The sequence below is a fragment of the Poromitra crassiceps genome, assembly GCF_964638095.1.
Source record: "Poromitra crassiceps genome assembly, chromosome: 2".
Classification (NCBI taxonomy): Eukaryota; Metazoa; Chordata; class Actinopteri; order Beryciformes; family Melamphaidae; genus Poromitra; species Poromitra crassiceps.
In genome coordinates, this window is record NC_139624.1 from 74,457,898 (window position 1) to 74,476,046 (window position 18,149).

At 44.7% G+C, this 18,149-nt stretch overlaps 2 protein-coding genes across 3 annotated transcripts; one reads left to right on the forward strand and one right to left on the reverse strand.

Moving 5' to 3' along the window:
- Positions 1-597: 597 nt before the first annotated feature.
- LOC310794250 (arylamine N-acetyltransferase 2-like) lies at positions 598-1,826 on the reverse strand (the record flags this gene model as incomplete). Its single annotated transcript, XM_083656208.1, has 2 exons — positions 598-1,173; positions 1,554-1,826. The coding sequence occupies 2 exons, from the start codon at positions 1,824-1,826 to the stop codon at positions 598-600; spliced, it is 849 nt and encodes a 282-aa protein (XP_083512334.1).
- A 642-nt stretch (positions 1,827-2,468) lies between these two features.
- zdhhc20b (zDHHC palmitoyltransferase 20b) lies at positions 2,469-15,824 on the forward strand (the record flags this gene model as incomplete). Of its 2 annotated transcripts, none has more annotated exons than XM_083632056.1 (13): positions 2,469-2,586; positions 3,436-3,462; positions 3,875-3,969; positions 4,145-4,265; positions 7,071-7,140; positions 7,343-7,375; positions 9,174-9,294; positions 10,363-10,495; positions 10,780-10,906; positions 12,933-13,022; positions 13,140-13,252; positions 14,198-14,278; positions 15,022-15,824. In XM_083632056.1, the coding sequence occupies 12 exons, from the start codon at positions 2,469-2,471 to the stop codon at positions 14,239-14,241; spliced, it is 1,092 nt and encodes a 363-aa protein (XP_083488182.1). In that variant the 3' UTR covers positions 14,242-14,278; positions 15,022-15,824. The 2 variants fall into 2 exon arrangements, with proteins under 2 accessions (XP_083488182.1, XP_083488183.1); XM_083632057.1 differs by having other exon boundaries at positions 14,198-14,245.
- Positions 15,825-18,149: the final 2,325 nt, after the last annotated feature.

Genomic DNA, 18,149 nt, shown 5'->3' on the forward strand with positions numbered 1-18,149 from the left:
AAACACCTTGCAAGGATCAGGAGTGGCCTAGCAACAGGGCCGGATGTAGCATTATGGGCAACCTGGGCAGGGGCCCTTTTTTGTTGGGCTCCACAGATCTATAACACAAATATAAGACCAATCAGAATGGAATAAAAAATAGTTTCCAAGAAGATTAAGTCTCATGATTGATTGTCATTGGGTGGCTGCGGACAAGTGGTGACTGGTGAGCCATTCATTTTTCCATAGACATTTTGTAAACTGCTTGTAAAAAAGTTTTACCACAAACTGAACGATTCAGTCATATTTAGAATCAGAAGAGATAACCGTTCACTCTTTTTTTTTTTTTGCCAGAGTGAAATGTTATGGGGGGACGGTGTAGCCCCTCCCCCTTCCTGGGAGCTTCAGTACCCAGGGGCCTTGCAAAACCAATAAAAGTCAATGTCTTTATTCAGCTATCAGTGTTATAAAGGGCCCAGGTCCAAAAGGGAATTCAAAAACCTTTTCTAACACGTTTACGCATAAAATACACATTCTTGCATTAATCTCAGCATGACTCATGGAGATGTGTGCAGGTGGCTCTACTGATCCTTGCAAATGCAAAGTGTGAAAACCTGATCAATACATGACAGGGGGTGGTGTGATTGCCTCATCCTTTGGGACAAGTGGAGAGTGAAGCACAACTCCAAACTTCTCTGCTAGGATCCCAGGAATCTCCTCATCTTTTAGTTCCTCTGTGGTTTTTAATGCACTCCCTGTTTCCTCTGTGGGAAATGTGGTGGTGATCAGTTTGTGACCAATATAGGTGAGCCTTCCAGCTGGCTTCATGATGGTGCAGAGGGACTTGCAGAAGAAGACAGAGCTGGGAGAGCTCTGGTGATACTGGCACATCTCGACAAAGTCCTCCAGACGCCGAGGTTCAAGCGTGAACTTGTACAGCCCTGTCCACTGGACATCTCCCACTGCCTCTCCTTCCCCTTGCCACTCCAAAAAACACATACCCTTGTCGTCCTCTCTGATGCGATACACGCTGTATCCCCGCTCCTGGAGCCCGCTGGTCTCCAGTGACAGGGGGGAGATGAAACATGATCCGCCAAACCCAACGTCGCACAGCCAACGCCGACCCTCCAAGGTCACCATAGAGATCAAATGGTCGAAAGGTGGTCCGTATCGGCCGGTGATCGAATTCCTCACCTGTAGGGATGTGATATGGATTTGTTCAGCCAATAACGATAATTTCCTGCGTCTCATGGCCGATACCGATAATTTCACATTTTTGTATTTTAAAAATAAAATTCAAATTAAATGCATTATATTGTAATAAATGCATAGTAAAGTGCCCATACAAAGGCCTTCATAGAACCGAAAGCCTACTTGTCTGCGGAAAACAGAAGACAATGAAAAAAGGCATAGCCTTATAGTAGCCTAAACTGCCCCATGTAAAAAAAAAAAAGTATGCTTGGTATTCAGAGGAGTTTCCTTGAACAACTTGTTTTGATAATAGTGATAAATCTAAACTTTCCATCATCGGCCAATGTATCATCGGCGGCACCGATATTATGCTGCCTGCTCACCTGTCCCGAGAGCAGCGTGACCTCGAAGCCTATTTGGGACAGCAGCCAAGAGAAGAGGCCATTATTCTCAAAGCAGAAACCACCTCGGCGCTGGTTTACAATCTTGTCGTACAGAAGTGGAGGGTCCAGCTGCACGCGCCCCCCGCTGTGCACCGTAAGGTTTTCAAACGGCACCGACAGCAGGTGACAGGCGTGCACCGACCGCAGCACATCCAGGCTCGGCTCGGCTGGCGCCACATAGCCGATGCGCAGCAAATACTTCCCGATGTCCATCTCGACACAACTCACTTCATAGATTACGCGTTTTAACTGTAGCTGACAGTTGAGTTTCCCTATAGGCTACTTCCGCGATCGCGAGCCTTCTGAAAATAAAGAGTGCACTTTAGACTTTCTAGGCGTGGTTCACACACAGTTTATTTTAGTTTAGCACACGCAGTTGAGAACGGAAGCCCGGAGGGCGTAGAGTCCACGATCAGGCGTTGGTTCAAGACAGTGTATTTTTTTAACACACTCGACAAAAGAAAAAATAGCATTTACAAAAACTACATAGGGCCTCAAATAACAAGCAACAAAGACAGGAAAATTATTTGGGATTGCCTAAATTATTTTGGTTATATGACTGGTTCAACTACAGTGTAGGGGGGAAAGAGACATAATGATATTAATTAAAAGGCTTTATGTTGAACCTCTTTATACAGTATGGGAAATATTACATTTACAAATGCTATTCTAAAAAGAATTATCGATTCAAAATCAGACACTATATTGAAACATTATATGGTCTGAAGAATAGTAAAGCAATCAAAACGGTAGAAATGCCGAAAAAAGATCAAAGATTCTCATTTTGCTCAAGGCAAGAGACCTCAGCCAGTGACGTCACGTCGTTGACACTCCCTTTCCAGTTGAGGGAGAAAGATGGCGCCCACACACGTACTGAGATGCTGTCAACGGGGCTTAGCATGGATACCTGTGATTTTTATCGCCCTGGTCGTCTGCTGGTCGTACTACGCGTATGTGGTGGAGCTTTGCATATGTAAGTACGCGTCCTGTGAGCGGCTATGGCTATGGGCCCCCTCCGCCGAGCTGCAACGTGTTTTTTCACAGCTGATGTTTTGATACTGTGGTCCACAGCTGCTGGCCAGCAGGAAGTAACGTTACATGGGGCTCAACAATGGTGTTGGCAAGCTCACCCAAAACTAGATACATATATGGCTAATTACCTTTTAGTGGCTGTCGATTTAGCTTCCTATATTTTCTTAGGGAAATTTGTTTTGGCAAAAGAAAAAGTTTCACTCTGCTGTTAGCATTGCTACCCGTCTCGTCCCTTTTGTTCTGTGTCGTGGTGAATGCAGCTGTCTGGATGGTGAATTGAGCTAACCAAAGGCTATTTGGCTGGCTGACCAGATAATTAATCTGTCCTGTAACTTGGCTAATTATCTTGGCACCAGTGAAGTAGTGCGTCCTTCCAAGCATGAGTCCAGAGCATTTTCTTATATTAAAATGGATGAGGCCAACTCCAAAATGACAGCAGATGAACAGGGGGGTTAAATTGATTTGATATGCTTTAATTGTGAAGAAGTGAGTGATGTGCTTGTGATAGCTTTGTTGTTTAGTAGTTTGTTTACATCATCATGGGTTCACAAACTTTCTCAGCTCAAGACCACAAACCCCCACTGTTGTAATCATAAATGGTATTGAATTGTACAAGTTCTATGGAAAATTGTCACTACAAAAATCTCATATGGGAGAGTGAAACATAACATAATCAAGACTCAAACCACTGGTTTACATGACAGCTGTTGTCACTGCTGCTGTACTGACTGTGCCGAGGACTGTGAATGTGTGCCCTCTAAAACCCTGTGTTCTCTCTTTTCTCTTGCAGTCACCATCCCCAGTATAGGAGAGCAGAGTAAGTGTACTGGCCAGTCAAAAGGATCGATTGTCTTTATTGTATTACAAATCAGCTTTTACAAAACTGAGCCAATCTGCTGCTCATTGGGTTTATCTTTCATAAATCAGTTTGGCACAGATGACATTTCTCTCTCTCTCTCTCTCTCTCTCTCTCTCTCTCTCTCTCTCTCTCTCTCTCTCTCTTGCTGTTTTGGCAGAGCAACTCTTCCTCATTCAGCTGTAGCTTTCCCCCCATCATAAAGTGAAGTGTCTATGTAGATGTAGTGTTTTATCACAGTCCATATACCAAGTAACAGTAGCAGCTCTTTTCCCCCCCTTTCTTTTTTGTCGGTCATATGCTTGTGTGCCATCAACATTGGTATACACATATCTTTTTGGTCCTGATGCCTTATTCGTTGTTTTCCCTCCAGTTGTCTATGTGGTCTTCTTCCACTTCTCTTTCATCATGTTTGTATGGTCCTACTGGAAGACCATCTTCACCAGGCCTACCAACCCCTCCAAAGAGGTACAATACCCTGATTATCCAAAATAACCCCACTGTGTCTGTGTGTCTCTAAAACTCCGTTACCATACCTCCAAAGTCTGTACTGTGTCAAAACTGTGTGATGACAGTTGTATAGAATAATCGGTCTACTGTTGACAACATGGTTATTCATTTATTTTCGTTTTCTCCTCTCCAGTTCTGCCTGCCCAAGGCAGAGAAGGAGCGCTATGAGAAGGAGGAGAGGCCAGAGTCCCAGCAGGAGATCCTGTGGAGAGCCGCCTCCAACTTGCCTCTCTACACCCGCACAGGGGCCGGGGGTACGTCTGTGTTTGCCCTTTTCAGACATGCAGTGAACTGAAGATATCCAGACGTTACTCGGATGGGGTGTATGTATCAACACTAGGGATGTTCATTTAAAAAAAAAAATCATAATCGAAATTCGGGAAAATTAACGATCAATTATCGATTATCGATAATGTTAATAATAATATTTTTTTAAATATTTTTTTTATTTTTTATTTTTTTTATTTTACAAAATGCCTATGTGCGAAGCGCTATGAAGCGCTTTTCAATACGCCTGGTAATGGTGCTCCGTGAGCGAAGCGCATAGTATAGCTGGCTCAATCACATTGATCAGGTCTCGATAAGGTTCCAGACGGGTGATCTTTTCTGCATGCCGGACGAGGCCGCCTTCCTCGTTAACCAGGCTCGGATCTACGCTGTTCAAGTGGTGAATCATTGGCGTCTAGCCATGTTGTATTTATAAACGGCATCACAGTTCTTGCAATGAACAATGTCGTCTTTTAACTCGAAATGGTCCCAAACAAAACTTCGCTTCGCTCGCTTCATTTCCTCGTCTGGCTGAGAGCTGACAATGTGCTGGTGATGTTCTCACCAGCAAGCCCAATGAGACCACGCCCATAGCCCCACCCAGAGGTGTTCTGTTAAGTTGTCTCATAGTCCCATTGCGCCCTCACCTGGTTGCGACCACGTAGTGAAATCTTATACTGTCGTTTGAGCACATTTAGGCCTATTTGATTTGATTAAAAAAAAACATTAAAAATCTATAAAAATTCCACATGATCGAATCAATTCCTTAACGATCAATTATCGATTTTCGATTATTGATGAACATCCCTAATCAACACAATTGTCCGTTTAGAGCGCACAGCCGCGCAAACTACCCAAGCCCCCCTAGTACTCTGTGTTGCTCGCATAGCCGTTCATGTTTGAATCCTACAGTGTCATGTTCAGAGAGAGCGAGTGGGCATGTTGATGACATTGGGATTACTTCTGTTATACGCCCGCCCTGCAGCTCGGCTGCTGCGTGACCTCGCCTGCTGCATTGGCATGCGCAGCGCACAATCACTCTGACAGATGTCAGAGATAACAGTTTTTGCAAATGAGCTCTTCTATGATGATGATTGTTAAATGGCACTTTTAAAAACTCTCCCGTGCGATTTCATTTTGCCAAATTGGTGAGTAAACAAGTAAAAGTTGAATGGCTTCTTTTCCTCCCGGTCTGCCAGTTTGAAGCATGAGAATGCAACAAGGCGATAATACTGCTGCATTATGCTAATGTATATATTCGAGATATAACTTTTGTGGGGAGAAATAAATTGAAAACCGGTCAGATAGGACTTGAATGACACTTGTAAAATAGCCTTTTCTAGTGTTTAACGTTACCGCGACCACTATTTAGCAGCTGAATTCTTGGCAATGTGCAAATGGCGGCTCAATATTTGGCACATCACAAGCCCACGTTTTCTAACCCTATCGCCTGAATAATGCATTGAAGGTTTTTTCATCACCCCCACCCTCATCCATCTCCACTGGCTCCCGGTCAAGTCCCGCATCACCTACAAAATCCTGTTCCTCACCTACAAATCCCTCCATGCACTTTGCCCCCCAGTACCTGTCTGACCTCCTTCACCCCTACACCCCGTCCCGGAATCTGAGGTCTTCAGACTCTGGTCTCCTCTCCATCCCCCACACCCGCCTGGTCTCCTCTCCATCCCCCACACCCGCCTGGTCTCCTCTCCATCCCCCACACCCGCCTGGTCTCCTCTCCATCCCCCACACCCGCCTGGTCTCCTCTCCATCCCCCACACCCGCCTGGTCTCCTCTCCATCCCCCACACCCGCCTGGTCTCCTCTCCATCCCCCACACCCGCCTGCCAACCTTTGGGGACAGAGCCTTCAGTGTGGCCGCCCCCACCCTCTGGAACTCTCTCCCTGCAGAGATCCGCTACGCCCCATCCCTGGACTCCTTCAAGAAAACCCTCAAAACTCACCTCTTTAACAAAGCCTTTGCCCTATATTCCCCTCTGTTCTCTCTGTTCTGTTTATTTGTCTGTCTTTATGTGTCATTACTGTAGCGTCCTTGGGTTTCTTGAAAAGCGCTATATAAATCCAAGTCATTATTATTATTATTATGGAGTGGAGAATCACTTTCTGAAATATCTCTCTGATGTAGTCTACATTGAAAAACTTAATTAAAAGTCTGTCTTACATAAACACTGCGATTCCTGTAGCCTGCTCTCTACAGCTGAGGTGCCCAAAATTCCTACCTATGAAGGGCCAAAGATTTAATCTGGACGGATGGCCGTGGGCCAAAAGTAAATGTTGCTGTTATGTGAAATTCCATTAAATTATATTTTATAGACAATTTACATTCTAAATCTAAACGTTTCATGTGGTAAAAGCATCATCAAGCTAGCTTTAAACATGAGCCCGCCACAGCCTCTGAAAGACAGTCATATTGGCAGGATTTTTTTTTCTTTCAAAACCATCGAGGGCCAAAACAAACTGAGCGAGGGCCAAGTTTGGCCTGCGGGCCCCACATTGGTCAGCCATGCTCTACACTACAGGATAGATTTCCCCATGTGTGAAAACAACAATGTCTTTTGTATGAAAGTAAAACTCCAGGGAATATCTGGAGCTGATTCAACGGACATAGTTCAGAGTTCATGTCTGAAAATATGCTTAAGTGTGTGTGCATCTGAGTCTTTTTGTCTGCTCTTTCCCTCTGTGCCTGCCTCTGTGCCTGCCTCTGTGCCTGCCTCTTGTGTCATAGTTGGCTGTGCAATAATAATCAGATTATGATGTATTGTCATCACGCAGCAATCCGCTACTGTGACCGCTGTCAAGTGATCAAGCCAGACCGGTGTCACCACTGCTCTGCGTGTGACATGTAAGCTAACCATCGCCTAACATTACACTCTATTCACATTCTCTGGAGTTGGATAGATTGTTGTTAGATTTAGCCATGAATCATCAGAAATATATTTCCCTTCTTGTTTGATCTCCTTTTAATAAGGTACATCTCTCCTCTTTCATTTCAATCCATCTTCTCATTTTAACACTGTTCACTCTCCTCCCACTGTGTATGGCAGGTGTGTGCTGAAGATGGACCACCATTGTCCCTGGTATGTAATCCCTGCCTACATGTATGCATCTATCTCACTGGTTTGCTTCTGCTCATATGCTGAGTTACGGTGCGTTCACACACGTGAGAACAACACCATACAAACTCATGTTCACATCAAATAAGCTATGAGTGGAATTGTTCCAGCTGCAGGAAATTACCCCCAAAACATACCGTTTTACGAGTATGTTGTTTGATGTTTGATCGTTGTTCCACACAGTTTTATGGACATAGATATTGACATAGGATAGCTGGCAGTTACTCATGCTTGGAAAAACATGGCATAATAAAATCAACTGAGGGCAAAGTTTTCCACTCTGCTTTGGACCAAAGAAAACCAACAGCAGGTGTGATCACACCCTAAAGCCCGAAACGCACAGGGAGCGAAACTTGACAATTTCTGCCCCTATTCACCTTATTCTTTGCCCACACATGGACGCTTCCGCATTACGTCATTTCGTAATAGTATTTCCGTTTTGACTTGCCAAAAACCCCACAGGCAAAATGGCCGCGCACACTCCGCTCCTAAAGTGGCAAAATTACTCCCCCATAAACTAACATATCTTGGCCAATACGTATGTAACATACAAAATAAAACAACCCGTAATATCTTAATTGTATGTAGAATGCAGAGGACATGTAACTGTTTAGTTAAACTTGCATTCCAGGAATATTGTGCTCTTAAGATGACGTTAGTGGAGTCGAGGCTGTTGCGTCCTGAAACCCACTATGTTGCGTGCGATTCGAGGCGTAACCTATGTGCGTTTTAGCGTAACCTATGTGTGGTTTGGCGTAACCTATGTGCGATTCGAAATAACGCATCCGAGATAGAAACGTTATGAATATAGCCACGTTATAAACAACAAACTAACGCTGGTGATCCGTATGGAAACAGTGTTACTCGAAATGGTTAAAAGTGATATCAATTTGGTCATTCAGTGGCATTTTACTGCCATATAACATAACTAACTAGTGGCTAATATTAGCCACAGAAGGCAACTAGCACTGAACCGGAAGAACAAATACGTTTGCGTTGAACGCGGAAGAGAGAAAAAGTGGGCGTGGTGAATAAGGTGAATAGTGCACTGCAAGCATCAGATCTGAAATGAATACACCACAGAATGACAGAACCATCACTATTTTGGAGTGGGAGAGGCCACTCATTTATATGTAGGCAGGCATAATGACCCATGAAAAAAAGTTGTTATAGCGTAGTTTTGAGCCCCTGTCATTCAGAGGCTGTTGGATCATCCTACCTGTCTGACGTGCAGAGGGGAGGGGGGGGGGAGGCAGCGCTGCAGGAGAAAATGATGCAATCATTCTGCCCAAACCTTCACCAATCTAATCTCATCATGACATCCAGGGATGGGCTATATTCTGCTAGCCGATGCGTTTAGATTAGAACATTATCCTTGCTATAGTGTAGCGTATTAATGCTTGCTGTATTTAAACTGCCGTGAGATTTGTTTGAGGAGCATATCGAGACAGATGGGGAGTGGGCAGAGAGGGAGGGGGGGGGGGGGGGGGGCTCAGAGGCTTTGGTCGCGGCTGCTGGAACCTCATTTGACGCTCCAAAATCGAAACGGCTTCGGAGTACGGGCGTCAAGGCAGTTTGACGTGCGTCAGAACGCTCTTGGTGCGTGTTTGGCCATTTAAAACAATGGGTGGACTTCAAAACGCGAGCATCTGACGCTCCCTGTGCGTTTTGGGCTTAAGAGTGACACGAAGCTTTCACCTTTTCAAAGTTCAAGATGGCACCATTTCCCCAATGTCCCCTTCCTGTGTTTGTGTGTCTCCAGGGTGAACAACTGCGTGGGCTTTTCCAACTACAAGTTCTTCATCCTCTTCCTGGCCTACTCGCTGGTGTACTGTTTGTTTATTGCAGCAACCGTGTTGCAGTATTTCATCAAGTTCTGGACAGTGAGTGACGATGAGCAGACGAGCCCCAACACAGAATCTCAGCCCACTCTCCCAGACTCTGTGTGTGTGTGTGTGTGTGTGTGTGTGTGTGTGTGTGTGTGTGTGTTTGTGTGTGTGACTGTGTGTGCGTGTGACTGTGTGTGTGAGTGTGTGTGTGTGTGTGTGTGTGTGTGTGCCCATGACATGATCTTATCTAGACGATGCAGATTTGCTGCATGTCACAAGCCTGCATGCACCTCCTCTCTTCAGTTGGTCCTGCATGGTGCGGAGCTGTGCTGCTGCTGCTCCACCGTTTCGGTGTCCTCTCTCACCCCCTGCCCTGACCCTGCTCTGTTTCCCCCTCTGTCATCCCCAGTTCTCACACACACACACACACACACACACACACACAGGGGTCATTGTTCTCTGATCTCTCCCTTTCTTTCTCCCTCTCCGCTATCGGAGCCATCAGTCACACCACTCATTCAACCACCAACACTTCCCCCTGTTCCTCTCTCTCTCACTCTTTTTTTTGCATTTTCTCTCCCTCCTCTCTTGTAGCTGCTCCCCTCGTCCACGTTTCACTGCCCGGCACTTGGTCTCTCATTCCATCTCTCCTTTCATCCCTCTTTTCCACCCTCCGGTCTTCTCTTCTCTTCTTTCCTCTCCTCTTCACCTCCCTTCGCCTTGACTCGTACTTGCCTCCTCTGATGTCTAAAAGCCCTCCTCCTCCCCACCCCTTCACCCCCTCCGCCTGTGCTGTCGCGGTGTCGCTAACTAGTCTTGTCTCTGTTTGTACTAAAGCTTTGCCGCAGGAAATCGGCAGAGAACTGCCCAAAGGTAACCCAACCACCCTCCAAAGCCTTTACGTGTTGCAGTGCCATCTTACCGTCGTCGTGGGTCTTTGTCACGATGTGCGTGCAGTGCTGTGTAGTTGTGACGTGGTTTGACGTGACACCATTCTTATTTCTCTCTTACTGTCATTCGCTCTTTACTTACTGTGCCTCTCTCTCTCTCTCTCTCTCTCTCTCTCTCTCTCTCTGTGAATTTGTTATCGACTCCTCTTCTCTTCTGCCGTCTCCTTCCCAGAATGAGCTGCCGGACACTCACGCCAAATTCCACGTGTTGTTTCTCTTTTTTGTGGCGGCCATGTTCTGCATCAGTATTCTCTCCCTCTTCAGCTACCACCTGTGGCTTGTCGGGAAGAACAGGTCCACTATAGGTAAGAAGCACACACTCATCAGGGCTGGGCTCAACTCCCTTGTAATTCAACCAGTTCCAAATGTAAAGATATATCTGTTTATTTGCAAATGAGTGAGCATTGATTCTCAACTTGTTAAAACTTTAGGCAGGACAAAAAAAGTGGTTTTCTAAAGTTGAGTGTCAAACCATCCCTTTTCTTTCTCCAGTTTACGTACCTGTTGGTTGTTTTTATTGTTTGTTTAATGACTGATTCTGTTTGTCCTCTCTGTCTATCCTGTCCCGCCCTGTTTCTCCTTCTCTCAGAGGCGTTCAGAGCGCCAGTCTTCAGGACAGGCTCTGATAAGAATGGCTTCTCTTTGAGTTTCCGGAAGAACATCGCTCAGGTCTTTGGAGACCAGAAAAAGTACTGGCCGCTGCCCATCTTCACCAGGTGAAGACAAACACAAGATTAGATACAAGTTCAAACACAGATAGCATAAAGTTTACATGGCACAGGGGAAATATAAGACACAGACCTTCAATGAACAGAAATACCGTCGCTGTCGGGCGGAATCTCGGATCTCCAGAAAAAAAGCTATTTTTCACAAGGGGGGGTGGGACGAATTTGGACGATATAGAGCGCCAAAGTGAAACGTCACTTCCTGCTTTCTCTCTGTACTAGCGCTGGAAACAATACGAATGGCAGTGAATGGAGAATAACGTTACTTTTTTAATCCTGTTTGAATTGTGCCATGGGGTGCCAACGTTAATTTAGTCAATTTAAAACATAACTTTGCATGTCAAGAAAGTCGCAGTTTGTCGTCAAACTGAAACGTAGGGGTTAGTTTCGTATAAAAAATACATAGCTCGTGGAAGCTCGTGGCATGTCGCCGGTCTTCAGCTTTGCTGGTAGAGAAAGTGACGTCACAGCGACAGTGTATGTAGTCTTTCTGATTTATAACTTCTAGTGCAACAGTTTGGCGACAAACTGCGACTTTCTTGACATGCAAAGTTATGTTTTAAATTGACAAAATTTACATTGGCACCCCGTGGCACAATTCAAACGGGATCAAAAAGTAACGTTATTCTCCGTTCACCGCCATTCATATTTTTTCAGCGCTTGGTACAGGGAGAAAAGCAGGAAGTGACGTTCACTTTGCCTCTATGTGACGACATATATTTTTATTTGAAGTATGAAAAGTTGCAGCAGGTTCTCACAAACCTAAACAGTGTGCTATCAACAATACTGCATTCCCTCTGTATTGCCTTGGTCCCATCATAGAGACACTGCATAACGCGTCATCATTCAGAAACCACGCCCAAGACGGGGGAAAACAGAAAGCCCCCCTCCAATCCTGGCGTTCTCCTATGTCACGTGCATGGTTGCGTGTTGCACAAAAAGATCGTATATACGGAAGATGAACACTCCAACTTACTTCCTTGACAGCTAGATCCACATTTTTCTTCTCGCCAATTCTCAATGGCTTCCTTGTTTTGCTCAGGAGTACAAAAAAACTTTAACTGGCGATTTTTTACATTTGTTGTCTGCGCAGCCCATCACACAACAGCTTTTAGCTATGTTTAATTCAAAGAAAATGACGCTGGTGTGTGGAAATGAACGGAGCCTTTCCCCTGTGATGGGCGTGGCCTATTTCATGCAGTGTCTCTATGCATAGTTTGCTTCCTGTCTGCATACCTGCCAACATTAGGCTGTGAAAAAGAGGGAGATTTTCTGGGGTATAATCCTGCCTTGTCAAACAAAATGCTCGTGCTACCCTGTCTGTAAAGAGGAGACTTGTGGCTATCCATAGAACACATTTTCCTTCAGATATCTTGAGGTGAGAGGTCAAGGGACCCCTATGAAAATGTAAAAAATAAAGTCTGCACACTTTTATTTCTTTTTTCTAGTTTGTTTATCTATTTGTCCGGCACCTGCCTTCTGAGTGCATGTGTGCGCTCTACTTTCCTCTTCACCCCTCTGAAAATGGCCATGCCAGAGTTTTTCCTTCGCCAAAATTTAGCCTAAATTTGGAGCGTTATTTAGCCCCCTTCCCGACTTTCCTATGATGACAGACGCTTCACTCTGGCTTTAAAACTGAGCCCGCTACTGCTGCTACAGATTGAAATTGGGAGATTAGCGGGATGGGATGAATGACCAATCGGGAGCACAGCAGGAGAAATAGGGAGACTCCTGTGAAAATCATAGCTGCCGTGTTGGCAGCTATGGGTCTGTGCATTCTCTGGTTGAGTTTATGGTGTCAGTACAGCTGTATTTGTACAAGTACCAAAAGAACATGTCTTACCTTTGCCGTGTCTGACACAGATCTTGTCGTGGGAAGGTGAGCGTGGACAGAAACATTTGGGTGTCGTGGGTTAAATATCAATAATAATATGTTTAAATCTAATCTGCTGTTTGCTGCCTGTGGCTTGTTGGCGATCTAACAATGAGTTTCTCTTGTCCTCCTGGTTGACTACAGCCAGGGAGACGGCCTGACGTTCCCCACACGGTTGGTCAATGCTGATCCAGAACAGGCCACAGTTACCTTGCATCCAGAGCCCAATAAAAGGTGATTGGTCGAAATATAATGGCAGATATTTTACATAAGGATGTGAAAAAGGGTTTTGTTGGAGAAGCGGATGATGGACAATTCACACTGACTTTCTTTGTTTGGGTCTGTTCCCAGTGCTGCCGATGTCCCAGCTAGTCCACCCAGCGAGTCACAGAATCGCCTCCTAAGCAGCGACCAACACGCCAACAATATAGGAGAGCATCTGGTTAATAACACTCTGAAATCAGGTTCGCTCCATCAGTCATTATATCACATAGGCAGGATTAACGTTTACCGGTCACTGTCCAGGTTCGCTCCATCAGTCATTATATCACATAGGCAGAATTAACATTTACCAGTCACTGTCCAGTAGGGATGCACGATATATCGGCAATCATATCGGTATCGGCAGATGTTGCAATGTTAATATCGGTATCAGCCAAAATGTTCACATTGAGAGGAAACATTGTGATAAATCTATCACAATGGGGCGGCTTTAGCTCAGGAGGTAGAGCGGGTCGGCCAATGACGCAAGGGTTGGCGGTTCGATCCCCGCTCCCTCCCAGCTGCTGTCGTTGTGTCCTTGGGCAAGACACGTAACCCTCCTTGCCTCGTATGATTGGTATGAATGTAGACATGAATGATGGTGGTCGGAGGGGCCGTTGAGCGCCGATGTGTGGCTGCCACGCTTTCGAACCACCGGTACGAATGGTGTGAACGAATAATGATTCTGTGAATCGCTTTGAGCACTTGGAAAGGCGCTATATAAATCCAATCATTATTATTATTATTATCTATGATTTATGGGCTTTTCCAAATGTTTTGGAAATAAATAAATGCATTACTTTTTCAAATTCACAGTGTTTACATGTGTTTTTCAGTATGTACAAAATGTTATTATCATAGAAATGTGTTTTTATACAGATCATATCGACATCGGTAAATATCGGTTATCGGCCATACCAGCAATGTTAATATCGCTTATCGGTATCGGCCAAAATGTTCACATCGGTGCATCCCTACTGTCCAGGTTCGCTCCATCAGTCATTATATCACATAGGCAGGATTAACATTTACCAGTCACTGTCCAGGTTCGCTCCATCAGTCATATCACAGGCCACATTTACCAGTCACTGTCCCCTTGTTGTTTTCCTGTTGCGTCACCTTTTCACACTTTCTTTCTGGTTTCACAGCTGGAAGTGAAACCATTACAATCTCCATGGAGAGCGAGTCCTAACCAGGTGAACACGAGTGAACCCCTTCTCAGTCCATCTGTAGGTTTGCTTACAGCTTTGACTTGTTGGCTTGTGTTTACTGTTACAGGTAGCAATCATTAGCCTGGTAAACCAGCCCGTCACGTGAACTCACATTTAATTTGGTTCTGCGTGACGGTCTGGCCCCAACTCTTCACCCAGTCCTTAGCAGGGGCGGGAGCATGGGCGGGCGTAGTTGCCTTGCCAATCAGGGTCGGATACAGTCAAACCCAAATCCACTCGGGAGAATGGCAAAAACAAAAGCCGAGAAACTCCGCGGTTGCGGCGATACTCCTGTACTTGTTTAATTGTTGTTATTGAGTCTATTTCTGCAATAACTGCACTTTATGGCTGTTTAAACTAGACAAACACTGACATACTCCTCGAGACGATCAGGCAAGGAGGCGGCCATTATTGTTTTGTTAGTGCAGTGCTAGTAGCGTTCCTGATTGGCCAACTTGCGCTGTCAATCACAGCGCAGTCGCTGATTGGCTCTTCCACTCTGCAGCTTCTGCTAAACCCCCCCACTGGCTCTGGGGCCAGACCGTCACGCAGAACCAAATGAAATGTGAGTTCACGTGACGGGCTGGTTTACCAGGCTAAGCAATCATATCTTTGTATGCAGATGTCTGATTTGGTGCAGATGTGCTGCAGTGCTCAATTATGTAAATTCTGAATGCTAACATTTCTTTGGAGAAAATTGGAAACAGCAGTGCAATCAACACTAATTTTCGTAATTATCTTTGTTTTCTTCTCTGCTACAGGAGAAATTCCTCTGCCATCTGATACGATGCCTTAAGCAATGCTACACTTTAGTTTGTCACCATGGAAACAGTCTCCCAGCGCAACCCCATCCCCACAGATCCATTCAGCGTAACTATGGAAATGCCTTCCATTCGCCCATCACAACGCATTGATACATCACCCGCTTTTTTGCATGCAGTGCCATTAGCAGATTTCACACCTACCCATAGGAAAAGGAACACACGCTTGTTCCCTCTCACATGTACACACATACGCACACATACACATATTAACAGTCATGGATCCAACTATAAACATAATTTGTACTTTTTCTCACTTAAATTGTGAAATCTTACAACTTGAACATTCTTTGATGACTGTTGGATGAGAGCATCCCAAAATCCTGGAATCCTTGGTGTTTGGTGAGGAAACTTTGTGCCAAAAGCTTCCTGCGTGCACCGGGGCAAATTGAGGGTCTTTATGGAGACGAGACCATGGTGAAGAGAGGGGGACAAGCTGGAGCAGCGCGGTTGTTTTGAACTTTTTTTCTTCTTCTTCTTCTTCACCTTGTATTTTGAGAAAGGCAGTACAACCATCAAGACGGATGAGTTTACTTGTATGATAGCTTTTTGTTTTGTTTTTAAAACTCATAATGTTGCAGCGAGTGTATGGTCCGCACTTTAGAGATGGATATTGCCAACCAAAACCTGGACTACCTACTACAGAGAGAGACCCTACTGCATGGCATACCGGATCGAACCATTGCTGAACGGGGGGAGGGGCAAAACGGGGGAGACTCTAGCTGGGTTTTGGATATCAGAGCACAAGATGGCGCATTTGCACTTTCTAGATTGAGTATCAATGTCCATCAAACAACGTGCTGCTTTTTTTTTTTCATGTCCAAAAGGCATCCCAGGTATAATGGATTGTGTGTGTGTGTGTGTGTGTGTGTGTGTGTGTGTGTGTGTGTGTGTGTGTGTGTGTGTGTGTGTGTGTGTGTGTGTGTGTGTGTGTGGCGGCAGCAGCAGCAGGAGGTTTTCGGAACTAACAGGAACTAAAACGATCAGCTTTATGTGTTTTTGTGGCCAATCTGGTTTACTAGTGTTTACTTGCTGATTGTATATTGACCCGTTGATCTGGGAGAAGCTGTGTCCTTTACTACCTGTTCCTTAGAGTCAGCTAATTATGCCATTAACAACGATTCTTCTTAATGTTCCCCTCAGCCCACAGTCTCTTCAAGCCCGTTTTTATACAGCTCAGTGCTTCAACCTTTACCAGGCCACCAACGTTCATTGCCAAATAAGGGCTGACCCATCAGGAGCTCTGACCTCTGAATCAGAAGTGTTTACAACATGCGAGCTTTACCGTAATCTGCTCTCACCTCATTGGCCAGTGTCATCGTATCCAAATGATGTTTGCCTGTCGTCATGGCGCAATATTTTATACAAGGATTATCTGTCCCCTGCCTGTTGTGGGTTGTGATGTGCTCACAGTACCAGTCCTGGCCAGCAGGTGGCGGCAAGACTCCTGGTTATCTTCCTTCATTCAGATGTATGGGTTTCTGTGCTATATTAACAGCTGCTTAGAGGTCAATTCACTTTCAGTCTAATTAGCAGTTTCCTTCAGAATACATCTTCTTTGTAATAATGTTACATCCAATCAACAATTAAGTAATTAACATGCATTATTTGCTTGTAATCAATCAGATGTCATTTCAATTTGGAGATGAAAGTGAATTGAGCCCGACTGAACGATGGCATTACTGTAAAATAAAGGTGCTGAATTCATCTTGTACTCACCTAGCTGCTGTCTAGACGTGTCCGTGCGTGTGGATATATCAGCTCATTGTTGTGACTTGAACTGCCAAAGGAGCTCTACAGTAGCTTCTGTAATATCTAATAGTGACGTGTATTGTGTCAGTGTTGAACACTCGGGATGTGGGAGTGACTCGCAGGGCCTGTCAAAATCTGTGAAGGTAGAATTGTCTCATTAGACGGCATCATTCACGTCTAAAATAATGTCAACTTCTATACAAAAAAGATAATATTGTGTCAAAACAACCAAACGGGAAGTGTTCAGGAATCTGTCGTTATCCTTTTTGAAAGAATTTTGTTTTGATATGCAATTCTCCCATTCATAGTAGATGGACGTAACGCCACACTCGACAGCAGATTCCTCATTCCTGTCATTGTCCCTGTCTCCTGCATCCCTGACTATTGCTGGATGAGTCTCTTACTAACTACATCTCACCAGGCCCTGGTGATGTACAAGTTTACAGACAGCTGTTTCTATGGTGTGGACTGAGTCGTGCTGTATGGTGTCTCTGTTGGTAATAGTCAGTTGTGCTGAATGTGCGACAGACGGGACTGTGAGGGTGTTTTCTCTAGTGATAGAGGGGCCTAGCGTACCTTTTTGGGCTGTTTACTTGTTTATGTTAAATTATTTTTACCCAATCGTGTCTGACCTTTCAAGCCAAATTGCATTCTGATCATGTCGAAAATGTATAGATCTGTCCTCAGCCTCACTATTGGTCAAGGAAGTTTTCAAAATCTGTACCATCTGAACGGAGCTCTAGGCTGCGCCACGCATTAGTTATGGCCACCGATTCTGAAACATTGGACCTGACGTTTTGTTGTTTTACAAATTGCCTATATTCTCTCTCTGGGCTGTTGAGCCTGGAGTCTAAAGTGTGCGTGAGTGTTTGTAATGCTTAATTTAGTGTTCTTTTGTAATATTGTCATCTTGGGAGAAATTCCTCTGTGCAGCCATGAGATTTTTTACACACCTGTGTATATACATACATACATCTGATTAATGCTCAAAAGCATGGAGCCTAGCTATACATATGTTTTATGGGGGTTATGGTGTTAAATGGACATTATGGTTGTTTCATATGTTTTTTGGTGGTAACGGGGGTTACGGTGTTAAACGGACATTATGGTTGTTTCGACTACAGCATCATGTTTTAAATCAGTTTGACTCTGGTGTGTCTCACCCATCCAAATGAAGCCATAGTGACCCTTGTGAGAATGGAGGGAGATTATCCTATTATCTCTGTCTGATCCATTTTTTTAAGACTAATGGACATTTTACTTCTGCATGTACAGTGCAGATGTAGCCTATTTGAACTTGCTTATTGCTACTTTTT